This window comes from Onychostoma macrolepis, chromosome 18 (assembly GCF_012432095.1).
Source record: "Onychostoma macrolepis isolate SWU-2019 chromosome 18, ASM1243209v1, whole genome shotgun sequence".
NCBI classification, from domain to species: Eukaryota; Metazoa; Chordata; class Actinopteri; order Cypriniformes; family Cyprinidae; genus Onychostoma; species Onychostoma macrolepis.
This window is the reverse complement of record NC_081172.1, coordinates 15951316-15975077: the sequence shown is the minus strand read 5'-3', so window position 1 is coordinate 15975077 and position 23762 is coordinate 15951316. Positions and strand designations below refer to the sequence as shown.

Below are 23762 nucleotides of genomic sequence, written 5' to 3'. Positions count from 1 at the left end.
GATTGAGGCAACAACACTTGCTATTGCTTAAATATATCATAGGTGAGTGTAAGACATGACTTTTCTGAATTACACATAAGGTTGGATACATTTAATTGGACCTGGGATGACAGGAAGGGTTAAGTAGGTTTCTAGATAGGCAACAAATTCCACATTGGCATCAAAACATCTACACATGCTGGGATGCCTGGGATCATTTTTTGTTCAGGTAGGTGATGGGAAATGGCAGCGCTCTGGATTCAGTGTTTGAGTTTGATCCAGTTTCTCGCTGTAATTGCCCTTCCCATAACAGGCCTGCTTTCAATCAGCTCAAAACATCACTAGGATGTACTTCAAGATGGTTGACATTCGAAATCTGCTCGAAGGGAACAGGATGAGATTAAATTTGTAGCCTCGCTATTAAAACTTTGAAACATTAAAATGATAATAAAATAGAACATGTTGTTTATAAACTATAGCTCTGAATCAATCCTCAATGCTACAAAATGAAAATAAATAGCTTGTGACACTCTAAAACACACACATACACACAAAGGAACAGTAAAGACATTTACCCCATGGTTTCACAGACCAGGCTTAAAGGGATAGTTCACCCAAAAATGAAAATTCTGTCATCATTTACTCACCCTCAAGTAGTTCCAAACCTGTATGAATTTCTTTGTTCTGCTGAACACAAAGGAAGATATTTTGAAGAAAGTTTGTAACCAGGCTGTTTTGGGGCACCATTGATTCCAAAAAAAAAAAGTACTATGGAAGTCAATGGTGCCCCAGAACTGCTCTGTTTACCACATTCTTCAGAATATCTTCCTTTGTGTTCAGCAGAACAAAGACATTCATACAGGTTTGGAACTACTTGAGGGTGAGTAAATGATGACAGAATTTTCATTTTTGGGTGAACTATCCCTTTAAGGCTAGTCCCAGACTAAAATGTACACTGTAAAAAGTCAAAGTTGACTTAACTTAAAAAAATTTAGGAAACCCGTTGCCTTAAAATTATTAAGTACATAATAATAATAAAAAAAAGTTAAGTGAACTTGACAATTCAATTAAATTTTTAACTTTTTTCAATTAATTAATTTATTAATTATCATTTACTTAAAAATGTTTCCTCAATTTTTTTAAGTTAAGTCAACTTATAACTTTTTACAGTGTATGGTTGAGCTGTCTCAACTGAAAATGTCTTGCTCGAACATATCTTAAAATATGTCAGTGCCATTCTTCTGCCTCAAGATGCACACCTGAAATGTTTGTTCTAAGGCACTTTTATATCTTAATTTAACTAAAGCCTAGTCCTGGCTTACTCTAAGCACCATCTGTGAAACCAGGCCTTAGAAATAAATTGTAAAAATATTAAGCAGCACAACTGGTTTCAACATTGATAATAATAGGAAATGTTTCTTGAGCACAAAATCAGCTTATTTGTTTCTGAAAGATCGTGTAACACTGAAGACTGCATAATGGCTGCTGAAAATTCAGCATTGCATCACAAAAATAAATTATATTTTAAAATATATTACAATAGAAAGCAGTTATTTTAAAATTCAATAATATTCTACAGTATTACATTAATTATATTACATAAATCCAGCTTATTGAGATTTGTCACCATTAAAATCCTTACTGACATAAAAACACATATACAGTATGTACTCTCTGTATTTTAAATATTGTAGATTCCATTACTCTCTTTTCTTTAAACGAGATGACTTTAGACCTGTCAGTATTAATAATACAAGTTCCTGAGACAACACACAGATATAGCCACATAGATAGGGTTTAAAGCCTGATTTGATACTCATATTCCTCCAAACTAATCCATTGTTAGCTTTTATATACACAAAACAAGGGATACTATATTGAATACCGTAGCCAATGAACTGCAATATGTCCTTGGTCTTATGGGTTCATGGTAACAACAAGCTTTGTTGCTATATCCCATAATCCTTCTCTGCTCTGTTTAGCTGTGCCGTGATTAAAGCTTCCCTCTTTTGTAAAAACGACAGATCCTTCTTTAGACTCTACAGTAAAAGTATGTAGCTCAATTACAACTCTTATGGTAATTACATTATTGACATTCCCTAATATACAATAAGCCAGTCACTGTTCTATACAATCAAGCATGAGACTGGCAGCAGAACATTGGGAATCAAGACTAAGGTTCGTTCTTATCACTTAAACAGAACTGAAGGCATTTTAGTGCCAGAGGGTGACTGAAAAACCTTTTCGTTCCATGTGATATCAATTGAAATATTAGCTGTAATTCAATAAGCTATCGGTGGGTAGGGCGCGTGAGCCTAAGGCGTAAAGTGAAAAAGTGGATGAGAGAGTCTTTTGTCTTCAACACTTAGCTTAACCAGAACCTAAAAACCTGAGTCATGTGCTACTGAGCATATAGATAGGTAGATAGATAGATAGATAGATAGATAGATAGATAGATAGATAGATAGATAGATAGATAGATATATCTTATATAGATACATGTGTAAATATTTAGATTTCAAAATAACAAACTGAATAACATTAAATATATAAATAACATTAAATCTTTAAATATATAAATAAACTACTAGACACTATCTAATGATATTAATTATTAAAGTGATATTTTTTCATATCAGTGGTGATTAATAGTGAGACATGTTGAACCCTATGTGTCACCCAACTATCTTACCCTCTACATCTTCGAATAGTCGAATTGAGACATGGCACATCTTAACAAGTGTCCTTTCCATGTTAAGACTGGGAGTATGACTTTCATTAGAGTATGAAAGAGCCTCAGTCTTGTCTCTGTCAGGACATTCCAGATAATTACTGGTTGAGAAGGTCCTCTGTTCCTACATGAACTCAGACCCAGCGGTCAGTGCTGCTGAACCACCTGTAGAAGTGCTGTGAGAAATAGTGCATTAAATGGTTCTATTAAAAAATATGCTCGGAGTCAAACCACATCCAAGAGAACAAACCAGAAATATTGCACTTGTGTTTGAAATATGATGTTGTATTTGTAAAATTGTTATACAATGTTTATAGGATCTTAAGGAACCCTTCAATGATATTATATTTTATATCTAATTTGATGTAGTAAATTTTATTATAAAATGTCAAGTATAAAATATGAAGAGTTCAGATGCAAAAGCCTCGAAATGCTATCTGAAATTTTCTTCTAAAATGAGCATCTTTATCAGGCCCCTATATTTATGTTCAACTTTAATTGCATAGAAAAGGACCTAAACATTGCCATTAGAGTAAAATTACTGAACCTAAACATAGCAGCCTGATAAACATACTAATTTTAGATGAAAATTTCAGATGGCACTCTCATATACAGGTGCATCTCAATAAATTAGAATGTTGTGGAAAAGTTTATTTCAGTAATTCAACTCAAATTGTGAAACTCGTGTATTAAATAAATTCAATGCACACAGACTGAAGTAGTTTAAGTTTTGGTTCTTTTAATTGTGATGATTTTGGCTCACATTTAACAAAAACCCGCCAATTCAATTCATCTCAACAAATTAGAATATGGTGACATGCCAATCAGCTAATCAACTTAAAACACCTTCAAAGGTTTCCTGAGTCTTCATAGGCTACACAATCATGAGGAAGACTGCTGATCTGACAGTTGTCCAGAAGACAATCATTGACACCCTTCACAAGGAGGGTAAGCCACAAACATTCATTGCCAAAGAAGCTGGCTGTTCACAGAGTGCTGTATCCAAGCATGTTAACAGAAAGTTGAGTGGAAGGAAAAAGCGTGGAAGAAAAGGATGCACAACCAACCGAGAGAACCGCAGCCTTATGAGGATTGTCAAGCAAAATCGATTCAAGAATTTGAGTGAACTTCACAAGGAATGGACTGAGGCTGGGGTCAAGGCATCAAGAGCCACCACACACAGACGTGTCAAGGAATTTGGCTACAGTTGTCGTATTCCTCTTGTTAAGCCACTCCTGAACCACAGACAACATCAGAGGCGTCTTACCTGGGCTAAGGAGAAGAAGAACTGGACTGTTGCCCAGTGGTCCAAAGTCCTCTTTTCAGATGAGAGCAAGTTTTGCATTTCATTTGGAAACCAAGGTCCTAGAGTCTGGAGGAAGGGTGGAGAAGCTCATAGCCCAAGTTGCTTGAAGTCCAGTGTTAAGTTTCCACAGTCTGTGATGATTTGGGGTGCAATGTCATCTGCTGGTGTTGGTCTATTGTGTTTTTTGAAAACCAAAGTCACTGCACCCGTTTACCAAGAAAGTTTGGAGTACTTCATGCTTCCTTCTGCTGACCAGCTTTTTAAAGATGCTGATTTCATTTTCCAGCAGGATTTGGCACCTGCCCACACTGCCAAAAGCACCAAAAGTTGGTTAAATGACCATGGTGTCGGTGTGCTTGACTGGCCAGCAAACTCACCAGACCTGAACCCAGAGAATCTATGGAGTATTGTCAAGAGGAAAATGAGAAACAAGAGACCAAAAAATGCAGATGAGTTGAAGGCCACTGTCAAAGAAACCTGGGCTTCCATACCACCTCAGCAGTGCCACAAACTGATCACCTCCATGCCATGCCGAATTGAGGCAGTAATTAAAGCAAAAGGAGCCCCTACCAAGTATTGAGTACATATACAGTAAATGAACATACTTTCCAGAAGGCCAACAATTCACTAAAAATGTTTCTTTGTATTGGTCTTATGAAGTATTGAATTGGTGGGTTTTTGTTAAATGTGAGCCAAAATCACCACAATTAAAAGAACCAAAGACTTAAACTACTTCAGTCTGTGTGCACTGAATTTATTTAATACAAGAGTTTCACAATTTGAGTTGAATTACTGAAATAAATGAACTTTTCCACAACATTCTAATTTATTGAGATGCACCTGTATATTGCTTTAAATATAAAATGTTTAAAGGTGATTAATTTGATTTGGTTCAATGTTTAAACTTTGCTGCAGTAAATATTTATAAAGAAGATCCACTTGGAAAGTCAGTGCTCACTGTTGCTCTACGGCTATTTGATATGGGCAAGAGTTTAAGAAACACATTTTGAGTTGATTTAACACATAAGTAACTTAGACAATTCGGTCTCGGTATTTTACATGTTGCAGTGCAGCAGAAAGTTTCAGGCCTCAAGTTGTGCAAATGCATATTAGAAGATTCTGGTTTTATTTCTTGAAAATGATCTTCCTGTTCCCCAGTGTTCTCACTATGCTTGTAATGTATTGTATCCATCACCAAAGATTTACGTCAGATGAGAGATATTTTTTTCATGCAACTTAACAGCTCCTATAGAATAAAATACTTATGTAGAATACCTTATTCAGTTAACTGCAGCAGTAAAATGCTGTTTTTGATCAAGGTGGAAAATTGAGGTTGACCTCTGCACTGTTATATAATTGAGCCAAGCCTCTGTCAAACTCACCTTAAATCCCACATTCATTCTCAGTCTGTTTTCAGAATTATTATATTCCACTTTTAACCCAGCTGAAACCTAATACACACATAACTTGAATAGAGATTCCTCTGAGGAATCTCTTTAAAAAGACTGTGGGCAATCTGAAGAGAGCAATCAGAGGCCCTCTGGAAACATACATCATGATGTCATCACGTCCACTTCAGCCTGAAGATAAAGTTAACTAACCGATTCTTGCTGACAGACCCAGTCAGCACTATATTTGATTCCATGTTTCTTTTCTGTGTCATAGTAATCTTTCTGTGATCTCCGTGTATGCAATCTAATTACAGTTCATCCTATACTTTTTTGATCAGCTATTGTGGTTAGTTTGTGTTCAGTGCTTGGTCTGTGGTGAAATGACCTAAGTGAGAAAGGACAAATTAGAATGAATGTGGTAAGAGGAAGAATTCACCCAAAACCGAAAATTTGCTAACATTTTACTCACCCTGAGGATATCAGATGTAGATGAGTTCTTCGTCAGAACAGATTTGGAGAAATTTTGCATTACATCACTTGCTTACCATTGGATCCTCTGCAGTGAATGGGTGCCGAGTCCAAACAGCTGATAAAAACATCACAATAATCCACAAGAAATCCAGCCCATAATGTCTTATAGTGAAAAAGCTGTAGGTTTGTAAGAAACAAATTCGTCATTAAGGCGTTTTAACTTTAAACCGTCACTTCTGGACAGAAATAATCCATAATAATGCTAATAATGATGGCCTGACGGTGAATTCATTTTCAGCAGTATTTTTTATTTTTATTTTTTTGGTTAACTATTCCTTTAACTAGTAAACATAAATGTTGGGGTGAATTGAAATGGACAATATAAATATGTCTTTTATTAATATTAATACAATTTTGAAACCCTCATCCTTTTGAGAATTTGAGACCATAATAACTTACATATTTAGATCAAACAAGGCAGTGTCACGTGAAAAATTCATTAAAAAAGAATTTTCACTTTATAATGAAATTAAGGAAAGATGATATATTTTTCTTTTCTTTTTAATTTTGGTGTTAGATTATTAAAAGCTGTGTTCTTTGCTATCATTACACAGCATCTAGCCAAATCATAATTACTCCTGTGCTAGTACATTTAAAATGAACTTTCAAATTAAATGAGGGCTCAAAGAAACACTAGATTCTCCGACATGACTTCACAAAAGGTTTGCGGTGAGATGTTTGGAGGGAGCGTTAGCATTTAGAAAATGGGAGAATAGTGCACATTTTGTCCTTTTTGGTGCTCTTATTCAATTAGAGATCAGTAGAACTACTAGTTCTAATTCAATCAGCCCATCAGATGACAGAGTTCCTACCCATCTCATGTGAATTCAATTACAGATCTCTATGAGACTCCCTCTCAGACACCTCCATACTCCTAGACAAGACTTCATACCGCATATTTTGTAATGTGGCCATTGTCTCCAGCATCATTATAATTCATAAGGATCACATTATTGATTTTTTTTGTACATATATATAGAAATATTAATAAGTCATTGTCATTTTCATTTGAATAGCACCTATTTATTGTGTTGAGGTGGTGAGTAACTGAAAAGCGTAAAGACTGAAAGAATAAAGACAGAATAAGACACTCTTATAGCATACATCCTTCCAAAAACATGACAGGGAGTACTGAGAGATGTGGTGGTGCTGCCATTTGTGATATGAGCAGTAAATTGAGGGGTTGTTTTTTGTCAATCATTCTGTTGCTTTCCCAAATTTCCAGCATTCCTGTAATTATCGTTATAGGCTAGCCAGGCATCAATGTACAGGTCCAAATCTGATCTGGTCTTTTTTATTCCCCCTGTTAATTCTTGAACTGGACAGAAAGGTTAAAGATGTAATTAGATAGACAAAACAAACTTTTGTTGACGGATGCTCAGATTATGACTACTAACTTAGGGTTCTCTCCTTGCAAATAATTTTCTAATTGGAGAAGATTTAATAAAATAACAATGTACAGATCTTTTTGTTATGTAATTTTACAGAAAAACCCAGCAAATCAAAAAGATCTAACTCTATTATGATAAATGGTCCTGGGACTTGCTTTGCCTTTTAGAAACTGTCAAATAAGCTTGCCGTAAAAAAAAAAAAAAAACCCTCATTATAAACAGATTAGAAAAGACATTCTTAAACACATTCAGTGCTGCAGCATTGTAAAGGTTAAAGTTGTTGTTGCTGTTGTTCTAACAATGCGTGTGTACTCATATAAATTGTTGAATAAAATACAAAAAATACAGACTTACAAACTAAACGAAGTAGCTTAACTAGTGCATGCCAAAAGCAATGCAAAAATCACAATTCCCATATGCTCTTGGAGAGATCACATAGAGCTCCCTTTTTCTAAAATATGCAACTTCATTAGAGGAAAAAACTTGTCACACACATCACACGTTACCTTAAAATGATCTACGACCACAAAAATATACACAGACATTTGTACCGTCCTTGTGTGAAAATGCAAAAATGTAATATGCTTTGCCAAAAACAAACAAACAAACAAAAACATGACTCTGTTCACAGAGCTGCTGAGCACATTGTGTTGGTGAGATGCAGATGGACGCCATTAGTCAGTTAAAGCAGAGCTGCAAACGCTGTTATTTTCAGTAATTTGGGCACTTGCGATATTATTAAAACATACTTATAAAATACAGAACAAAATGTGACATTAAGACATACAAGTACATTAATGCAAAATGCTTGAAAATCCAATATTTTTACAGAGTCGTATAACTTTTGTGACAAAGGTGGTGATCAGGTAACTCATCTTGCAACTCATTTGTTATTGGTTAAACTGATGGCTTAACAACTCAACCTGCAAGATTCTTCCCTAATTAAATAACAACCAGCAGTAAAGCTGATTTAATTAAAATAGTAAACTTGTATAATTGCTAAATATCAGAAATGTTTTTGTTTTGTTTTTTTATTAAAAACTTTCCGACTTTTGTGCGTATAGGCCTCATAATCTATTTTCTTTTTTTTTTACATTGCAATTTTTAACCATTTTGATTAAGTAATGATGGAGGTTTTTCAAATATTTTCTTGTAAAATGTTTGGGTATGACATGATCCTTATATTCTGTCAGTCATGTCCTAATTGCATTACTGTCAAGCCTTGTGTTCCTCACGTGTTAGTTGGAGGGAAAAGCTCCTGACCTCTTATCATGACTGGACCACTGACTCCAGCAGACACCAGGACAACATCCAGAATTCTCTCTCACTCTCACTCTCTCTCTCCTCCAAACCTTAAAGACGCTTTCTAGCATTTGCTTTTGCCTAGTCTCTGGAAAACATCTGAATCATTTTAACCAACTCCAGCTGTCGCCCTGGTGTGGGTGTGTGGTGTGTGAGAAAGTGCATGGCCGTCTGTGAATGAGAGGAGACTCGAGCGAGGGTGACGTTTAGATTTACAAAAAAAAAAGTTAGGATATTTTGCTTGTTTTTTTTGTCGGTATGAACGCAGATACGTGCGTCTCATACTGCGATATGACCTCCATGGATTCATATTATTCGCCAACATCAGGGCAAGGAAGAGTCCAACAGGCCAGTCCTTACAGGACGTTCCAGCCGAGCGACTCCAAATACAGTCCCACTTTCCTCCCCGCCAAAGGTCAATCTTACGGGGACAAGCCGCGGAGTCCTTTCCACCCAGATTGTCCGTCACTGGATGATAGCACACCCGAGAGCGCCTACAGCAAGTACCATCTTTTCATGCAGAGACCCACATGTAAAACTCCTACTGAAGACAGCAAACTGGAGGACGGCGCGCTCATCTCATGCTATGGTGAGTGGCATACAGTAGATGTGGTTTGTGTGTTAATATATTCAGAAATTACATGCAATTTGGTTATATTTCCACCTGATGCCTAGGATGTCAGTGGAATCTGATAATTTTCATGTAGCCTATAAAAAGGTTAAAAGAAGGCCTTTAATAATCTGAGTAGCCTATAAACTTCAATTTCCATAACATGCAGAGTTCACCCCGCTAAAAAAAATTACGTTTTACGTGCCTTAAATACAGTCAAAGTGGTGCTGAACTCATAAACTTTTTTTTTCTTTTTTTAAATTTTCTACCACTTTTAAATAATTGATAAGGACAGTAATTTGAAACTTTGAATAGGCTATTTAGAATATTTTTACTTTGTAATAAGCTGAAAATTATTTAGAACTTAAAAATCTTAGGCTACTTTCTAAATGTATCCGCAAAATCTAGAAATCAAAATAATCTAATTGAAATAATCGCAAAACAGTCCAGGATTCTTCTTCATGACATCTTTGTATTTATTAAATCGAATAAATGTGTTTATTTCGCTCACGACTGTGCGTGTTGTGCGTTAGGATTTAAGAAATATGACTTTTCTGTTTAATGCAGTGCTACAAACGAGGAAGCGTAGCCTAAATTCACTAAATAAATGTTAAACATAATTAGGCCTGATTCATTTAACCTATCCAGACAAGTATATTATAAAATAGACTTTGCCTCAGAATGATTTATCGGACCATTAAGCTACAAACCGTTCAAACACTTTCTGAAGGCTGCAATTATCCAAATCCACATTAATTCCCGCCTGTTATTTGTCACATCTAACATTTTATGGTCACTCGGACGTTGCCGAAAATTCTTGGGTTTTTTTACTCAAAAAATACATATAAACAATTCGTCTGGTGGTCTCATAAACAATCAAAGCAGAAGTCATGGAAATACTACAGATGTTTCTAAACGCATAGGCTACAGTGACTAAAAGTCAGATTATCATCCTCTTCTTACAAACAGTGGCATGAAAATCCATCTTTGTGGCTGTAAATCACGAATAGGCTATTTACGATGTGTTGACCGCAGGCCAGTAAAAACAGACACCGAATGCATCATCAACGCATTAAAGATTCATTCAATTATTTGTTTCCTTCATTTAAGCTATTTGATTTTTTTACCATTTCGATATATTTTACCATGTAGTCGGAACAGTCTGTATATTAGGCTACGACTATTTAAAACAGTTGAAATTAAATTAATTTGCTGTTCTAACGTGAGTTAATAAAAATAGTTAAATAAACAATTAATGAAATACTGTATTTTGTATCTTGTATTTGTATTTGTCTGCACAGGACCTTTCAAAACGTCGGCTAGTTAATGTATTTGGCTACATCTGTTTTTAAAAGAATTACTCTGATTAATTTGATCGAAAACAGTCTTAACATTCAAACCATTCAAATCGTCGGAAAATTAGAATGCATCCGGATTATTATAGAAATGCCTCTACTTTTAAAGCAAAACAAACAAACAAGCAAACAAATCACACACACAAAAGTACTACATATTATCTACAGCTTAGCTTTTTCTGCTCTTTTATTAAACGTTGTACAATGAAATATAAACAAATAATATTCTTCAAGAGCTCTGTGTACATAAAATGTTTGTCTTCTGTAATAATAATCACATTTGAAGAGACAATAATATACATAGGACAGGCTAAAACACACAATTAACAAATTTTTAAAAATCTTATTTGGCATATGTTTACTGTATTTTGAGGCCATTACCACTAGGTATTTGAATAACTTGAATACATTTTTGTACATAAAAATCACAACAGTGATATTTAGGGCTATTTGTAAATAATAATAAAAATATTTTGTAAAAACACTTTTGCAGTCTAACTGGACATGGGCGTAATACATATTTCAAGATTTTCAGAAAATAATGTTTGTTAAATTGTTAGTAATACCAAATTCTTAGGCAGACATGAAGATATGAGATAATCACCAAGAATCCCTTTCATGAAGATATTATTGTTAGATGATGCACAGACAGTGCTGTAGTTATAGAGTGTTTTTCCTTTCTGTGGTTTGAGGAGAACGAACACTGTGTGGTTCCCACACCATTCTTGGAGCGTATTTGTGGTTTGTGCTGTAGATGTCAAGGGTAAGAGATCAGCCTCAAGCAGAGTCTGATTAACCAGTTGGAGAACATTGGAAAGCTGAGAATCTAGACAAACTTTTGATCAACACAGTGAGAAAGGAAGATGTGCTCTGACTCAAGATTTTGGGTTGTAAACTTGTCATGTGGTCACGCCACCTATTTCCAAAATATGAGAGGGTGTTTAGCTCTTTCCAGCCAATCAGAGCCCTGGAAAGCTACAGTGACAGTAACATCAACAGTGTTCATCATGGGTTGAAAGTGTTAAAAACAATAACGCCAAAACTTTTTTTAGAACCTTTCTAATTGTACATAAGAACGGACTTGAGTATCTAGTTGTTTAAAATCATCAGTCTTATAGTAGAACTACTTCCAAAAGAAGGAATATCAGGGTTAATCCCCAACTAATGCTGTAATCTGACAGTGCTTTTTGAAATCAGTTCAAAATTTTGTACAGTTTTGGAAATATTAATGAAGTACCACACCAAAGCATGAAACCTCTCCAAAAACCTGAGTGATTCATGACTTGCAGCAGTAGGGAGTAGGGCATTTTTCAGAGGCAGATGTGTGGTATGGACTCCCAGAGATATCATTCAAGCTTTCATTCCCCCACCACTGGGAGGCCTAAACCGACAATCGCTGACTGGTTTACATAACCTTTCCATACAAAATGACATGAGCAAATAAACCAGCAGTCAACAATTGATGGGATATTAAGTTGGCTATTAAACATCTACTAGCGAGCTTGATCTGCCGGCCTTGAATCTTAAAGGTTTTACACATTTGATTAATTCTGCACACTGTTTCCTGGTATGTTGGTTAATTGGGTGGATAACAGTTTTCAGAGGTGTGACATCATGGACAAAATATTTAAAATAAATTAAAGGCATAGTTCACCCCAAAATCAAAATTCTGTCATTAATTACTCACCCTCATGTCGTTCCAAACTTGTAAGACCTTCGTTCATCTTCAGAACACAAATTAAAATATTTTTGATGGAATCTGAGAGCTCTCTGACCTTCCATAGACAGCAACACAACTGCAATGTTCCCAGACCCAGAAACATGGTAAGGACATCGGTAAAACAGCTCATGTAACATCAGTGGCTCAACTTCAATTTTGCGAAGCTATACGAGAATACTTTCCCCTGAACGTAATCAGCGTAATCAGCTTTGTTTACGTTCAGGAGAAAGCACGTGCATGCATCGTGGTACTCTCCAAAATGGCAGAAGACGGTAACTCGGGGGAGAAGAATTGTTGAATAAAGTCGTTGTTTTCGTTTTCTTCATATTTCAATACTTGAAATATGAAATAATTGAATCTAGTGTTCTCTATTCTTTTTCTATTCTATCTAATTGATTTATGTTTAATTAATATAAAAAATAAAGAAAACGTGCTACGTGTACTGCGTTAGACTAACCGGGACTTATCACAACAGTTATATACTGTTGCTCTTTTGTTGTTTTGATTGCTTCTCTTACCCTCATTTGTCACTTTGGATAAAAGCATCTGCTACACACACACACACATCTCATATGTATATGTACTGTATATATATATACACACACACACACACGTATCTCTATACATATTCAGCCATATGCAAAATACTTTACTCCACATGCATGCAATGAAGACAATATTTACATCCTCTTCATGAGCTATTTTAAGTTATAGTGCACATCTGGGAGTGAAGTTTTGGAGACAGAAAGCTGGCACAGTTCTGCGTTATATGGGAGTCATGTGTGAGGTCATTTATCAGGAGTTCAGATTTAACGGAAACACTGTCCTGGTTTCCCACAGAATCCACATTCCTGTGCGGCTCGCAGGCATTGATCTTCTCACAGGAACATCTGGAAGTTTTGCTTCTGCAAAGATACCTGTATCTGCAACATGCAGTAGTGTGAATTAACCTCACAGTTAATGAGATAACTAAACCCTCAATTAATTGCATGAGCTTTCAGTTGGAGGCCACATTTGTTTAGATTAGGTAACTCAGATTAGAACTTTCTTGTTTACAATTAGAACTTTATTGAAAATAATAGTTCTTTATTGGCATCTACGGTTCCATGAAGAATCCATAACAATAGATTTAATATCCACAGAATGATATTATTCACCCTAAAATTACATGAATGTTACTGACTGAAAGTGTTTTTGTGATTTACAGGGTGTCTTATATGTAGAGCTGACCCAGACCATCACGTTCTATAAAAGCTAAAGGGTGCCCTGCTGCTTTACAGCTAGTTAAATCACACTTTGATGTTTTCTTCTTGTTTCTTGCAGTGATTAAATAGCCACTCATAGTAAACATCTGACCTCTACTAATTGAAAGATGCAGTTGACTCCATCAGGATGGAGTTAGTGTTCTCAGGGGAATGACTGCTACAAGCATGTACTCCAATTAAACATTCTGCCTGGGTGTGAATTGATTATTTAAAAGTGGTATTAGTGTAACCACCTGTTTACAGAAAGGAAAATACAAGAATATGTTCTAGGCTGGAGGACTTTTGCAATACTATCATCAGTATTGAAGTAGACCTGTAAAAGATGTGATTTTTTTTTCATTATTAGATTTGTTTCCAAAGGGGAAATTTGCTAGTATGCCCACAGGAAAATTATTAATTTCCATATAAATATTGTCATATGGTAGGGATGTGAGCTTGTAGGCAGGCATTTGGTACTTGTTGTGTATTCTTGTAGAGTTCTTGCATCTCAAGAAGTATAGCATCGTGCTATAAAATCCAGGATCATGGGTTTGATACCCAAGGAATACATGAACTTGATGAAATGTATACCTTGCGATGCAATTCGCTTTGGATAAAAGCATCTGTCAAATGCATAAATGTAATCTAATGTTAAATGGGCTAAATGGCTAACAGGTTATATCCTCATAGAGTTGATACTGTATTTACAGAGATTCCCTTTCACTAGTGCGCCCTTGAGCAAAATATTTCATCCCAGGCTACTACAAGGGAACTGGCTCTGAAATAAATGTGTTGTAAGTCACTGGGGCTAAAGGCATCTGCTAAATAACGAGTAACCATTGCGCAATGAAGCTAAGTCAAGGCACTGTTGAATTCTGTTCAAGTGCTGAGGCATTGTGTCAACGAGTGCTGTTATATATCAAGTGTAAATGGCCAGGCTCAGACTATGTAATACAAATGCAGGCTTTCTGCAATGTTTCGAATAACGCTTTGCAGCTTTTTCAAAAACAGTATTTGATTAAATGTATATATCCCAGTCATTAGTTAGATTCTGCATTCTATATACTGTAAGTAAACAACAACACAGAGCATCTCTAAAATCTCCAAACATTTGGACAGTTATCAAACCCAGACTGTTGCTGTCAAAGCAAAATGGCAGCCAAAACCGAGGAGCTTTGGCTCTGAAATGCAAAACATGCAATGGCACTGTTTAAAACTTTGGTGGTACGCAGATTCAGCATAACATGGGCTACAAAGCCAAGGAAAGACAGCAGGGTGGGACTGAAAGTGCTCACCACAGCAATTATGATGAGTTCTCCGCCAAACACAGAGAGACAGAGGAACGGTGTTATCACAAAATGTTATGGCAAAAAACTTATACTCTAAACCAGGGATGCTCAAATCGGGGCCCACAGGCCAAAGCTGGCCCATTATGACCTTTGATTTTGACCTGCCATGCCATTTCACCAAGAGGAAGGGAAAAACAGGAAAATACATGCCACTGAGGCCTATTTTCATTTCTTATATATATATATATATAGATACATATACATATTTTTTGCATTGAAATATAGAATTTAATTTAAAAATTATTTCTTTTTTAATTGTTATTTACATTTTTTGTTTAATAATATCCTTTTTTTTTGCTTAATAATATATATTTGTGCATTTTTGCATTTCATTGTGATCACAATCTAAAGCTATCGGCACCGACAATAATACACTTTTTATTATTAAAATGTTTAATACATTTTAATATAATATACAGTATTTGTATATAATGCAACATTTGCTTTTGGCCCACAGCAATCGACAAATTTGCCTTTAATAAAGTTTTATCAAAAGCTATAAAGAGTGCTAGGTTAGTAAGTGTTCATGATGTATTGCAATACATTGTATTGTTGTTGAGATGGGATATGGATAAGGTTATGAACGGTTTTCATTTTATGGTTATGTTTAAAGGGCTAAGGGGTCAGTACTGTAATTATAAATGTAGTAACAGTATTTTATATAAATATGCAATATGTGCCATTTAAAAACATGTATGTACATAATGAGTGCATTATATCAAATAATTTAAATGGCAGACACTTTGTATGAAGTGGGTCTGAATATATATATATATATATATATATATATACACACACACACACACACACAGTAGTACTAATAAATATTTTACTTGTGGTTTTACTAAAAGAAATCCCAGCCCAGCATCCTGAAAATTACATCAGGTACAAAATAAGCAATAGCTTGGTTGCATTGCTCAAACATGAGTGGAAAAGGTATGCCTTTGAACAGGCATGTTTTGATTATTTATTTACAATCCTGGCATGTTTGTACTTTCATCAAGATACTGATTCAGGCATCCAACATGGAGAACATATTTTCAACTAAGTTAAAGAAAGACTTGTTATAAATTAGAGGCTCTTTAAGATGATAACAGATCCCCCTTTATTGCGAAATAAAGAATATTTGTTTAGGAGTAGATGAGATTTTTTGTGAATGTGGTTCAATGTTAATTTGTCTCCACATTTCAGACACTTAATCAACAATGCTTTACTTAATTAAGTTACTTTTCTGTAAGCATGGTAATGGGTTGAGAAACAGGACAGCATAAACCCACTTTCTCCTATATATTTGTGCAAACACTAAATTCACAAGTAATGAATAGAAATATGTCTGTTTCCAGGTAAAGATGGCACTGGACTGACAGACACAGAGATGCCTCAGTCTGCTGATCCCACAGGTATTGATGGTAGTTACATCAATGTGAAAGACTCTGGGGTCAAAGGTCAAGCAGAACGGCCTGTCTCTGAGCTCGGCAGTCCTCTGGACAAGAGTGAAGCCGAGAGCAACAAAGGCAAGAAGAGACGGAACCGCACCACCTTCACCAGCTATCAGCTGGAGGAGCTGGAGAAGGTTTTCCAGAAGACACATTACCCAGATGTCTATGCTCGAGAACAACTAGCACTCAGGACAGACCTCACAGAAGCAAGGGTGCAGGTAAGCCTGGTCAGCCCATCCTTGTGAGAATTTGATATATTTGCTGTGTAAATTACATTAGAACTGAATATTGTCCGTTACTTCAATTTCTATGTACAACAAAATAGTGAGTCATTCTTCAGTTTGTAAAACAGAAATTGTATTATTTTTATTATTATAAAACATGACCACTTTCAATAATATATATATATATACTGTATATATATGTATATATAATGTAAAATTTTACCACTATTTTTAATGTATGATATTATAGAAAATAATACAATATTACACCAGAATAATATTTAATACTTTTAGTGACCCTACAGAGGAGAAGTGGTTCAGAGAATGGATGGATGGATGGATAGTATTTTATAGTTTTATATTTTATTATTATTATAATATTGTGTATTATTATTATTAATTGTGGTGGTGATAATAATAATAATACCATATTATTATTATTATTTGGTACTACTCTCAGTAAATCAATAGAGTGTATCTTCAAATAGCTCCATTTAATTCTAACAACTCAGTTTGAACATTTTCAAATCTTTTCCTCGGAATTCTATAGGTCTGTAGATTCTGCTCTGCTAAGAAAAAAGGACAATAGTCTGTACTGTGCAAGAGTCTGATCTCAATTCTCACATCATGACAGAGAAGTTGGACCTAAATATTTTTTCCAAACTTCTAGTCCCTGTTTAATGTACCTCTCTGCACCACAGTGTTTGAGGATGTTAAAAAGAGTTAGGGAGTAAAAAGAACACACGTTCTCTGGCAGGGGAAGAAAACACAGTTTGAGATGCCATAATCAATTTCCATGCAGAGAGTGAGGCATTGTCAGGAACCTGGCCATGTTTTGAAGGTACAGTGCAGTAACTGCATTCATTCCGAGTCCAAACAGAACCAACTATCACACACACACACATGAGTCTAATTACCTCTGTAGGCTGACAACACAGTGCAGACTCTGTTGAGTGACTACAGGGTTTGACCCGTATTTCAAAAACATACCTACAGACATACGTAATTGAGATGAGCCCCTCCTGCTTTCCTCCCCAGCGCTGTTGTTTAGTGCTGGCTGTTGCTCTGTCCTGCTCGCTCTCTCTATCAGACAGGACTTTTTCCCTCAACACTCTGTAAAAGAGGATGTTTTGGATGATATCATAGTTTTTGTCCTCGGGACATACTTGGAACATTTTGGAATGCAATTTGGTATCTTTTTATTTTCTAAACATGCATATTGAGATGCGAGCGCATGTGTGTAGTGAAGCACACATATAACGTGTGCTTATACATGGCAGCGTACAATGAGAGTATGTGTAAATGTGTGTCTGTGGATCCGCACAAAAGGTCCACTGCTCCAGTCTGTGGGTCTCTGAGAGGTCAGAGGGGGCAGCTCTGGAAACCCGGGGGCTTAGGCGTCAGGAAATTAAACATGAAATGTAAACAAACTCCAGCCTGAACATTCTCCCCTTTCACTTTCTAACATCCTTATTTCCCTTCAGATTTGGAAGAAAAGAAAGAGCGAAGGAGAAAGACTGCATCTGAGAATGATGAAAAAACAGAAAAGTTGTAGACATAAACTCAGAGTACAAGAAAAATGTCAGAATTTCGATGTTAATTTGCAGTTCTGAGAAAAAAGACAAAATTGCTGGGTGTTAACTCAAAATTGCAAGATATAAATTCGCAATTGTGAGAAATAGTTAGAATTTTGAGAAAAAAATCTGAATTGTGAGATGTTAACTCAAAATCGCAGGATACATAATCGCAGTGGCGAGAAGTAAAGTCCGAATTGTAAACTTGGAATTCTGAGAAAAAAGTTGGAATTGCGAGATGCAAAATTGTTGTATTGTTATTGTTATAAACTCGCAATTGTGAAAAAAAGTCATAATTGCAAGGTGTTAACTCACAATATATAAACTTGCAACTGCAAGAAATAGTCATAATTGTTAGAAATTAGAAATTTTGAGAAAAAAAATCTGAATTGTGAGATGTTAACTCAAAATCGCAAGATACATAATCGCAGTGGCGAGAAGTAAAGTCTGAATTGTAAACTTGGAATTCTGAGAAAAAAGTTGGAATTGTGAGATGCAAAATTGTTATATTGTTATTGTTATATACTCTCAACTGCAAGAAATAGTCATAATTGTTATAAATTAGAAATTTTGAGAAGTCAGAATCAAAAATTGCAATTGCGAGAAATAAAGTCTGAATTGTTATAAACTTGAATTTACGAGAAAAAAGTCAGAATTGCGAGATGTTAACTCAAAATTGCAATATGTAATCTCATAATCAAAAAAGGAAAAATTGCAAGATATACATATATATACTTGGAATTGTGAGAAATAAGTCGGAATTGTAAAATAAAAAGTCACAATTACCTTTTTACTTTTTTATTGTGCTGCAGAAAGTGGCTTCCCATACTTCTTCCTGTCTCCTATAATGCCTTACAGTCTGCTCAGCTGGTTTAGTTTAGCCATTAAACCAAATGTTTAATGTAAAAAAGATTTACATTGTACAATATCCTTCAATTCATCTTCAGCACATTTCCACCCTCTTTCCAGGAAAGAGGAACAACATAAATACAGAAAGTATACAGATGCTGCTCGGGTCATTGATCTTTGGTCATTATCTCTGATTGCTCTAAATTTCGTAGAACAAGGAAAAACAATATAAATGTCCAAAGAGACAGGGATTAAATTACAAAGATTCCCAAAACAGATGACATGATCATAATGGCACTTGGATGTCAGGAGCAGGCCATGACATTGGGCTGAAAGATCAAATTACTTCATATGTAAATGGCTCCTAGAGGACAATTTAAGTTAATTCAAGCAATATATTTTGTAGCTCAAATAAAGAAAAGTGGAAATGTATTGTATCTTTTGTAACTTTTATGGGTCCCCATTCTAGTGACCGTATCGTGCCATAGTCTGTTACCCTGTCTAGGGCTCTTGGAAACTGTAGTGTGATTGGACAGAGATACACAATCCGAGTTTAAGCTCAGTGGTATGCCCTTTAAAATAGTCCATGAAATCATACTCATGCATAAATGGATAACTACTTAAATATGGGAGTCATCTTCCATAAATAACATACCAGAGAGTTAATATCTTTTTGGTCCAATGGTGATTTTGGAGACCAATTTTTCTAAGTCAATAACAAATTGAGTATTTCAAGACCTTTGACTGACGTGTGTGTGTGTGTGTGGGGGGCTGGTATGACAGAGGTATTACAATTTGAAGGTGGTTTATGAGGACACTTCCTGTGTCCCCGTAATTCAAAAGGCTTAAAAAAAACATACTAAATGGTGTTTTTTTGAAAATCTAAAAATGCACAAAGTTTCCTGTAAAGGGTAGGTTTAGGTGTAGGGTTGGTGTAGGGCGATAGAATATACAGTTTGTACGGTATAAAAACATTACCCCTATGGAGAGTCCCCATAAACCACAAATACCAACATTGCTTTATTATCAACATATTTAATGGTGTTAAATTTATATGATATAGTTACAGTCAGTAATGTATCATATATAATGTATTTTTAGGGTGGAAACAATCATACTGAATTTACATATGTACTCATTATTTTATCTGTAATAAATTCTGCAAAGTTAAAGGGATAGTCCACATAAAAAAATTTAAATTCTATTTTTGGTTGGTCACCAGATGTTGTTTTTTTCTGTCCATGCAATAGAAGTCAATGGTTATTCGGTTACCAACATTTTTCAAAATATCTTCTTTAATGTTCTGCAGAAAAAAGAAATGCATATAGTTATGCAAGAAATTAGTATATTATGTTAGAAATGTCATTTTTGGGTGAGCTATCCCTTTAAATCTGCTTCAGACATACACATGTTAATATCTACATTTCTGGATTTTAGTAATTTAATGTAACAAGCAAGAGCAGAAACATTATATCCAGTAAAATTTGAGAAAATAATTGAGAAATATAGAAAATATAAATTTTTCTTTTACTTACAAATCATACTATAAAGAAGCATACGTCTAAGGTCTGAGAGCACTCAGCTGTGGTTTTGGGTTGTTGGTTTGTGTCACGGCGCACTAACAGCGGATCAGAACTGGCCTCATTGTGATTGATGAGGACCTGCTCCAGACGTAAGCGAGGCTGGACCCACTGGCTGAGGGGAGACAGAGGAACAGCTATCAAAGAGCAGAGCTCCAACCTGTGCTGGCAGGGGAGAGTTCAAATCCATACATAAATAGCACAGTGTGGACAGCACATTAAAGACGTCAGCTGAGGAGCCGTGGCATGGCTTTCATGTGCCTTACGATTTATGGCTTTACATGTGCTCAGTTTTTCACTAAAAGTCACTAGAAGGAAAATCCAGTTCTCAATAGATAGACTTTAGTAATAATGTGCACTGTTATAAGCCGCATCAATAATTCAGTACCAAAATTGAAACAGCATGAAGTTTATACAATAGAATACACAATGTAAATTCACTCCAAATCTTGGGCTTTTGCAGACAGATATTTCAAATGATCATATATTTGGCCTATTTCCTGCAGGTGTGGTTTCAGAATCGCCGGGCAAAATGGAGAAAAAGAGAACGCTTTGGTCAGATGCAGCAGGTTCGGACACACTTCTCAACAGCATACGAGCTTCCTCTCCTTACACGACCAGAAAATTATGCACAGGTAAAAGGAAAATCTGTATTACCGATCATACATTTCTATTTATATACAAATGGAGTTGATTAAATTAAAAAAATGCGTTTGATGCTTACTCCTTAAAAATTATGTTATATGCAATCGAATCGCAGCTATGCTGATCTCAGACCAGCAACACAATTGCAAAAGTGATATTGCTTTTATACAACAGTTTAATGAACAAGAAGTTTATATTTACATCTTATGTTTTATCCACAATATTTACAGTAGCAGCATACCTGAATGAATCAGTTTCATTTGAGTGAATCATTTAAATTCAGTGAGTAACTCATAAAGAGTTGTTTTGTTCCCGAATGAATTAATGTTTTTGAATGAAACAGTTGAGTGAATAGTTTAGTGACTCACTCATAAAGCAGAGGCTCCATCCGAAATTGCATACTCTGTGAGTAGGGTACTTCTTATTACATTAGGGTAAGTTATTACATTGAAACTGTTAAAAATGTTTGTTCTATATACAGTAGTATGCATGTTTATAGTATATAAATGAAATCCAGATATGTAACTACAAATTAGGTAATCCGGGTACTTTTTTCTTACTGTTTTATGAATATTGTGGATTCGGACATGCTAGTCAATCCGTTTTCCGCCTGATATATTGTATGGAAATATGCATGTTAGGATGCAGTCAGACACTTGTGAATGAATCAGCATTATGAACGAATTGTTTGAGTTGATGATTCTGATAACTCACTCATATTTTTAAATATGTTTAAATGATTAAATATGATTAAATGTTTTTCTTTGTTTATTTTTTAGATTCAGAACCCATCATGGTTAAGTGGCAGCAATGCAGCCTCACCAGTACCTGGCTGTGTGGTACCTTGTGATACTGTAGCTTCCTGCATGACCCCTCACCCTCACTCTGCTAGTGGTATGTCTGATTTCCTTGGTATGCCAAGTCCAGGTGGGAACATGGGACAGACACACATGGGCAGTCTTTTTGGCAACTCTGGAGTGGGTGGAACCATTAATGGATTTGATCTCAGCATCGAACCAGATCGCAAATCCTCCAGCATCGCCAGCCTGCGTATGAAAGCAAAGGAGCACAGTGCTGCAATCACATGGGCCACATGATGCCTTCATCTGGGACACAGAAGACCAGACAACCTCAGCCCTAAGCTGTCAGCACTAATGAGGTGAACGTTTATGCCATCTGGAGCCAATATGAACATGAGAAATGGAGGCTAGAAGCTTTAAAACATTTGTAGGAGATTTAATATTGAAGTTTTTTAGAGGAAGTGGATTGTGCAGTGGGACTTTGAGCTTGACTGTGTGGAAAACAAAGAGCCAGTTTCAAAATGGAGACTGTTTTATGAATATACTGACTTTCCATTTATTACCACTGAAAAAAAAAAAAAAAATCACTATGCACTATTTTGCCCTTTTTTTACCAGATTTATATATTTTCCCTAATTACCAGATGTATACACTACTGTTCAAAGGTTTGGGGTATGCAGTATTTTTTATTTTTTTGTTTGTTTTTGAAAGAAATCTCTTATGCTCATTAAGGCTAAAATAACTGGTTTCTATTTTAATAGACTTAAAGAATTCCTATAATGGCAAAGTTGAATTTTCAGCCATTACTCCAGTCTTCAGTGTCACATGATCCTTTAAAACATTCTAATATGCTGATTTGGTGCTCAGGAAACATTTCTTATTATTATAATAATGAAAACAGTTGTACTTCTTAATATTTGTAGAAACCGATCAATTTTTTTAGGATTCTTTGATTAATAGAAAGTTCAAAAGAACAGAATTTATTTGAAATATTTTTTTTTAACATTACTGTCACTTTTGATACATTTAATGGATCCTTTCTGAATTAATTTCTTTTTGAAAATATTTTACTGGCCCCAAACTTTACGGTAGTGTAGGAACAAAATTGGTTTTACGGGATGTTATAAAATAAATGGTGCCAGTAGTGAATCATAGAGGGATAGTTTACCCACAAAAAACACACACAAAAAAAGATATTCTGAAAATGTCCCTCTGTGGGTAATACTTTAGGATACTGTTCCATCATTAATGAATAACTACACAAGAACACATGAGTAACGCAATATTAGCACTCTAGTAACTGCTAGTATCTAACATTTTGGGGTCAATTATCCCTTTAAGCCTTTTAAATAAGTGGTAAATAAATAAACATGATTTGTTTAATCAAAGTCACAGCAGTAAAAGTGCTCCACATAGTACATAATATTATATAAAATAGCAAACTTGCACTTAGCTTCATGAAAGCTTGCTGGATCAAAATGTTTGAAATTTTATCAAAATATTTGAATTAAATACCTGAGCAGGGCACATTGTTGTTAGTGCTTGGGTTTAGTAAGGCTTAAGAAGATGTCTCTGGCATCAGTTCTTATGCACTAGGCTTAAACAGTTCACTAAGGATGGGCTAGAATATAGATGCATAATAAAACAAGAAGAACAAGTGCTTCCCATTCTGTGTGAGACATTTTGCAGGGAGCAGAATTCTGTCCCAGCCAAACAGCACACCTAATAGATCCAGACGGCGT

General features: G+C 35.4%; 1 protein-coding gene across 1 annotated transcript; it reads left to right on the top strand.

The window, feature by feature from the left end:
• The first annotated feature begins 8889 nt into the window (after positions 1-8889).
• alx4b (ALX homeobox 4b) lies at positions 8890-22466 on the top strand. The gene is given in 4 exon segments (XM_058752043.1): positions 8890-9220; positions 21082-21104; positions 21106-21210; positions 22000-22466. Coding segments are annotated over 4 exon segments (777 nt in total). The 3' UTR covers positions 22318-22466.
• The last annotated feature ends 1296 nt before the right edge of the window (positions 22467-23762 follow it).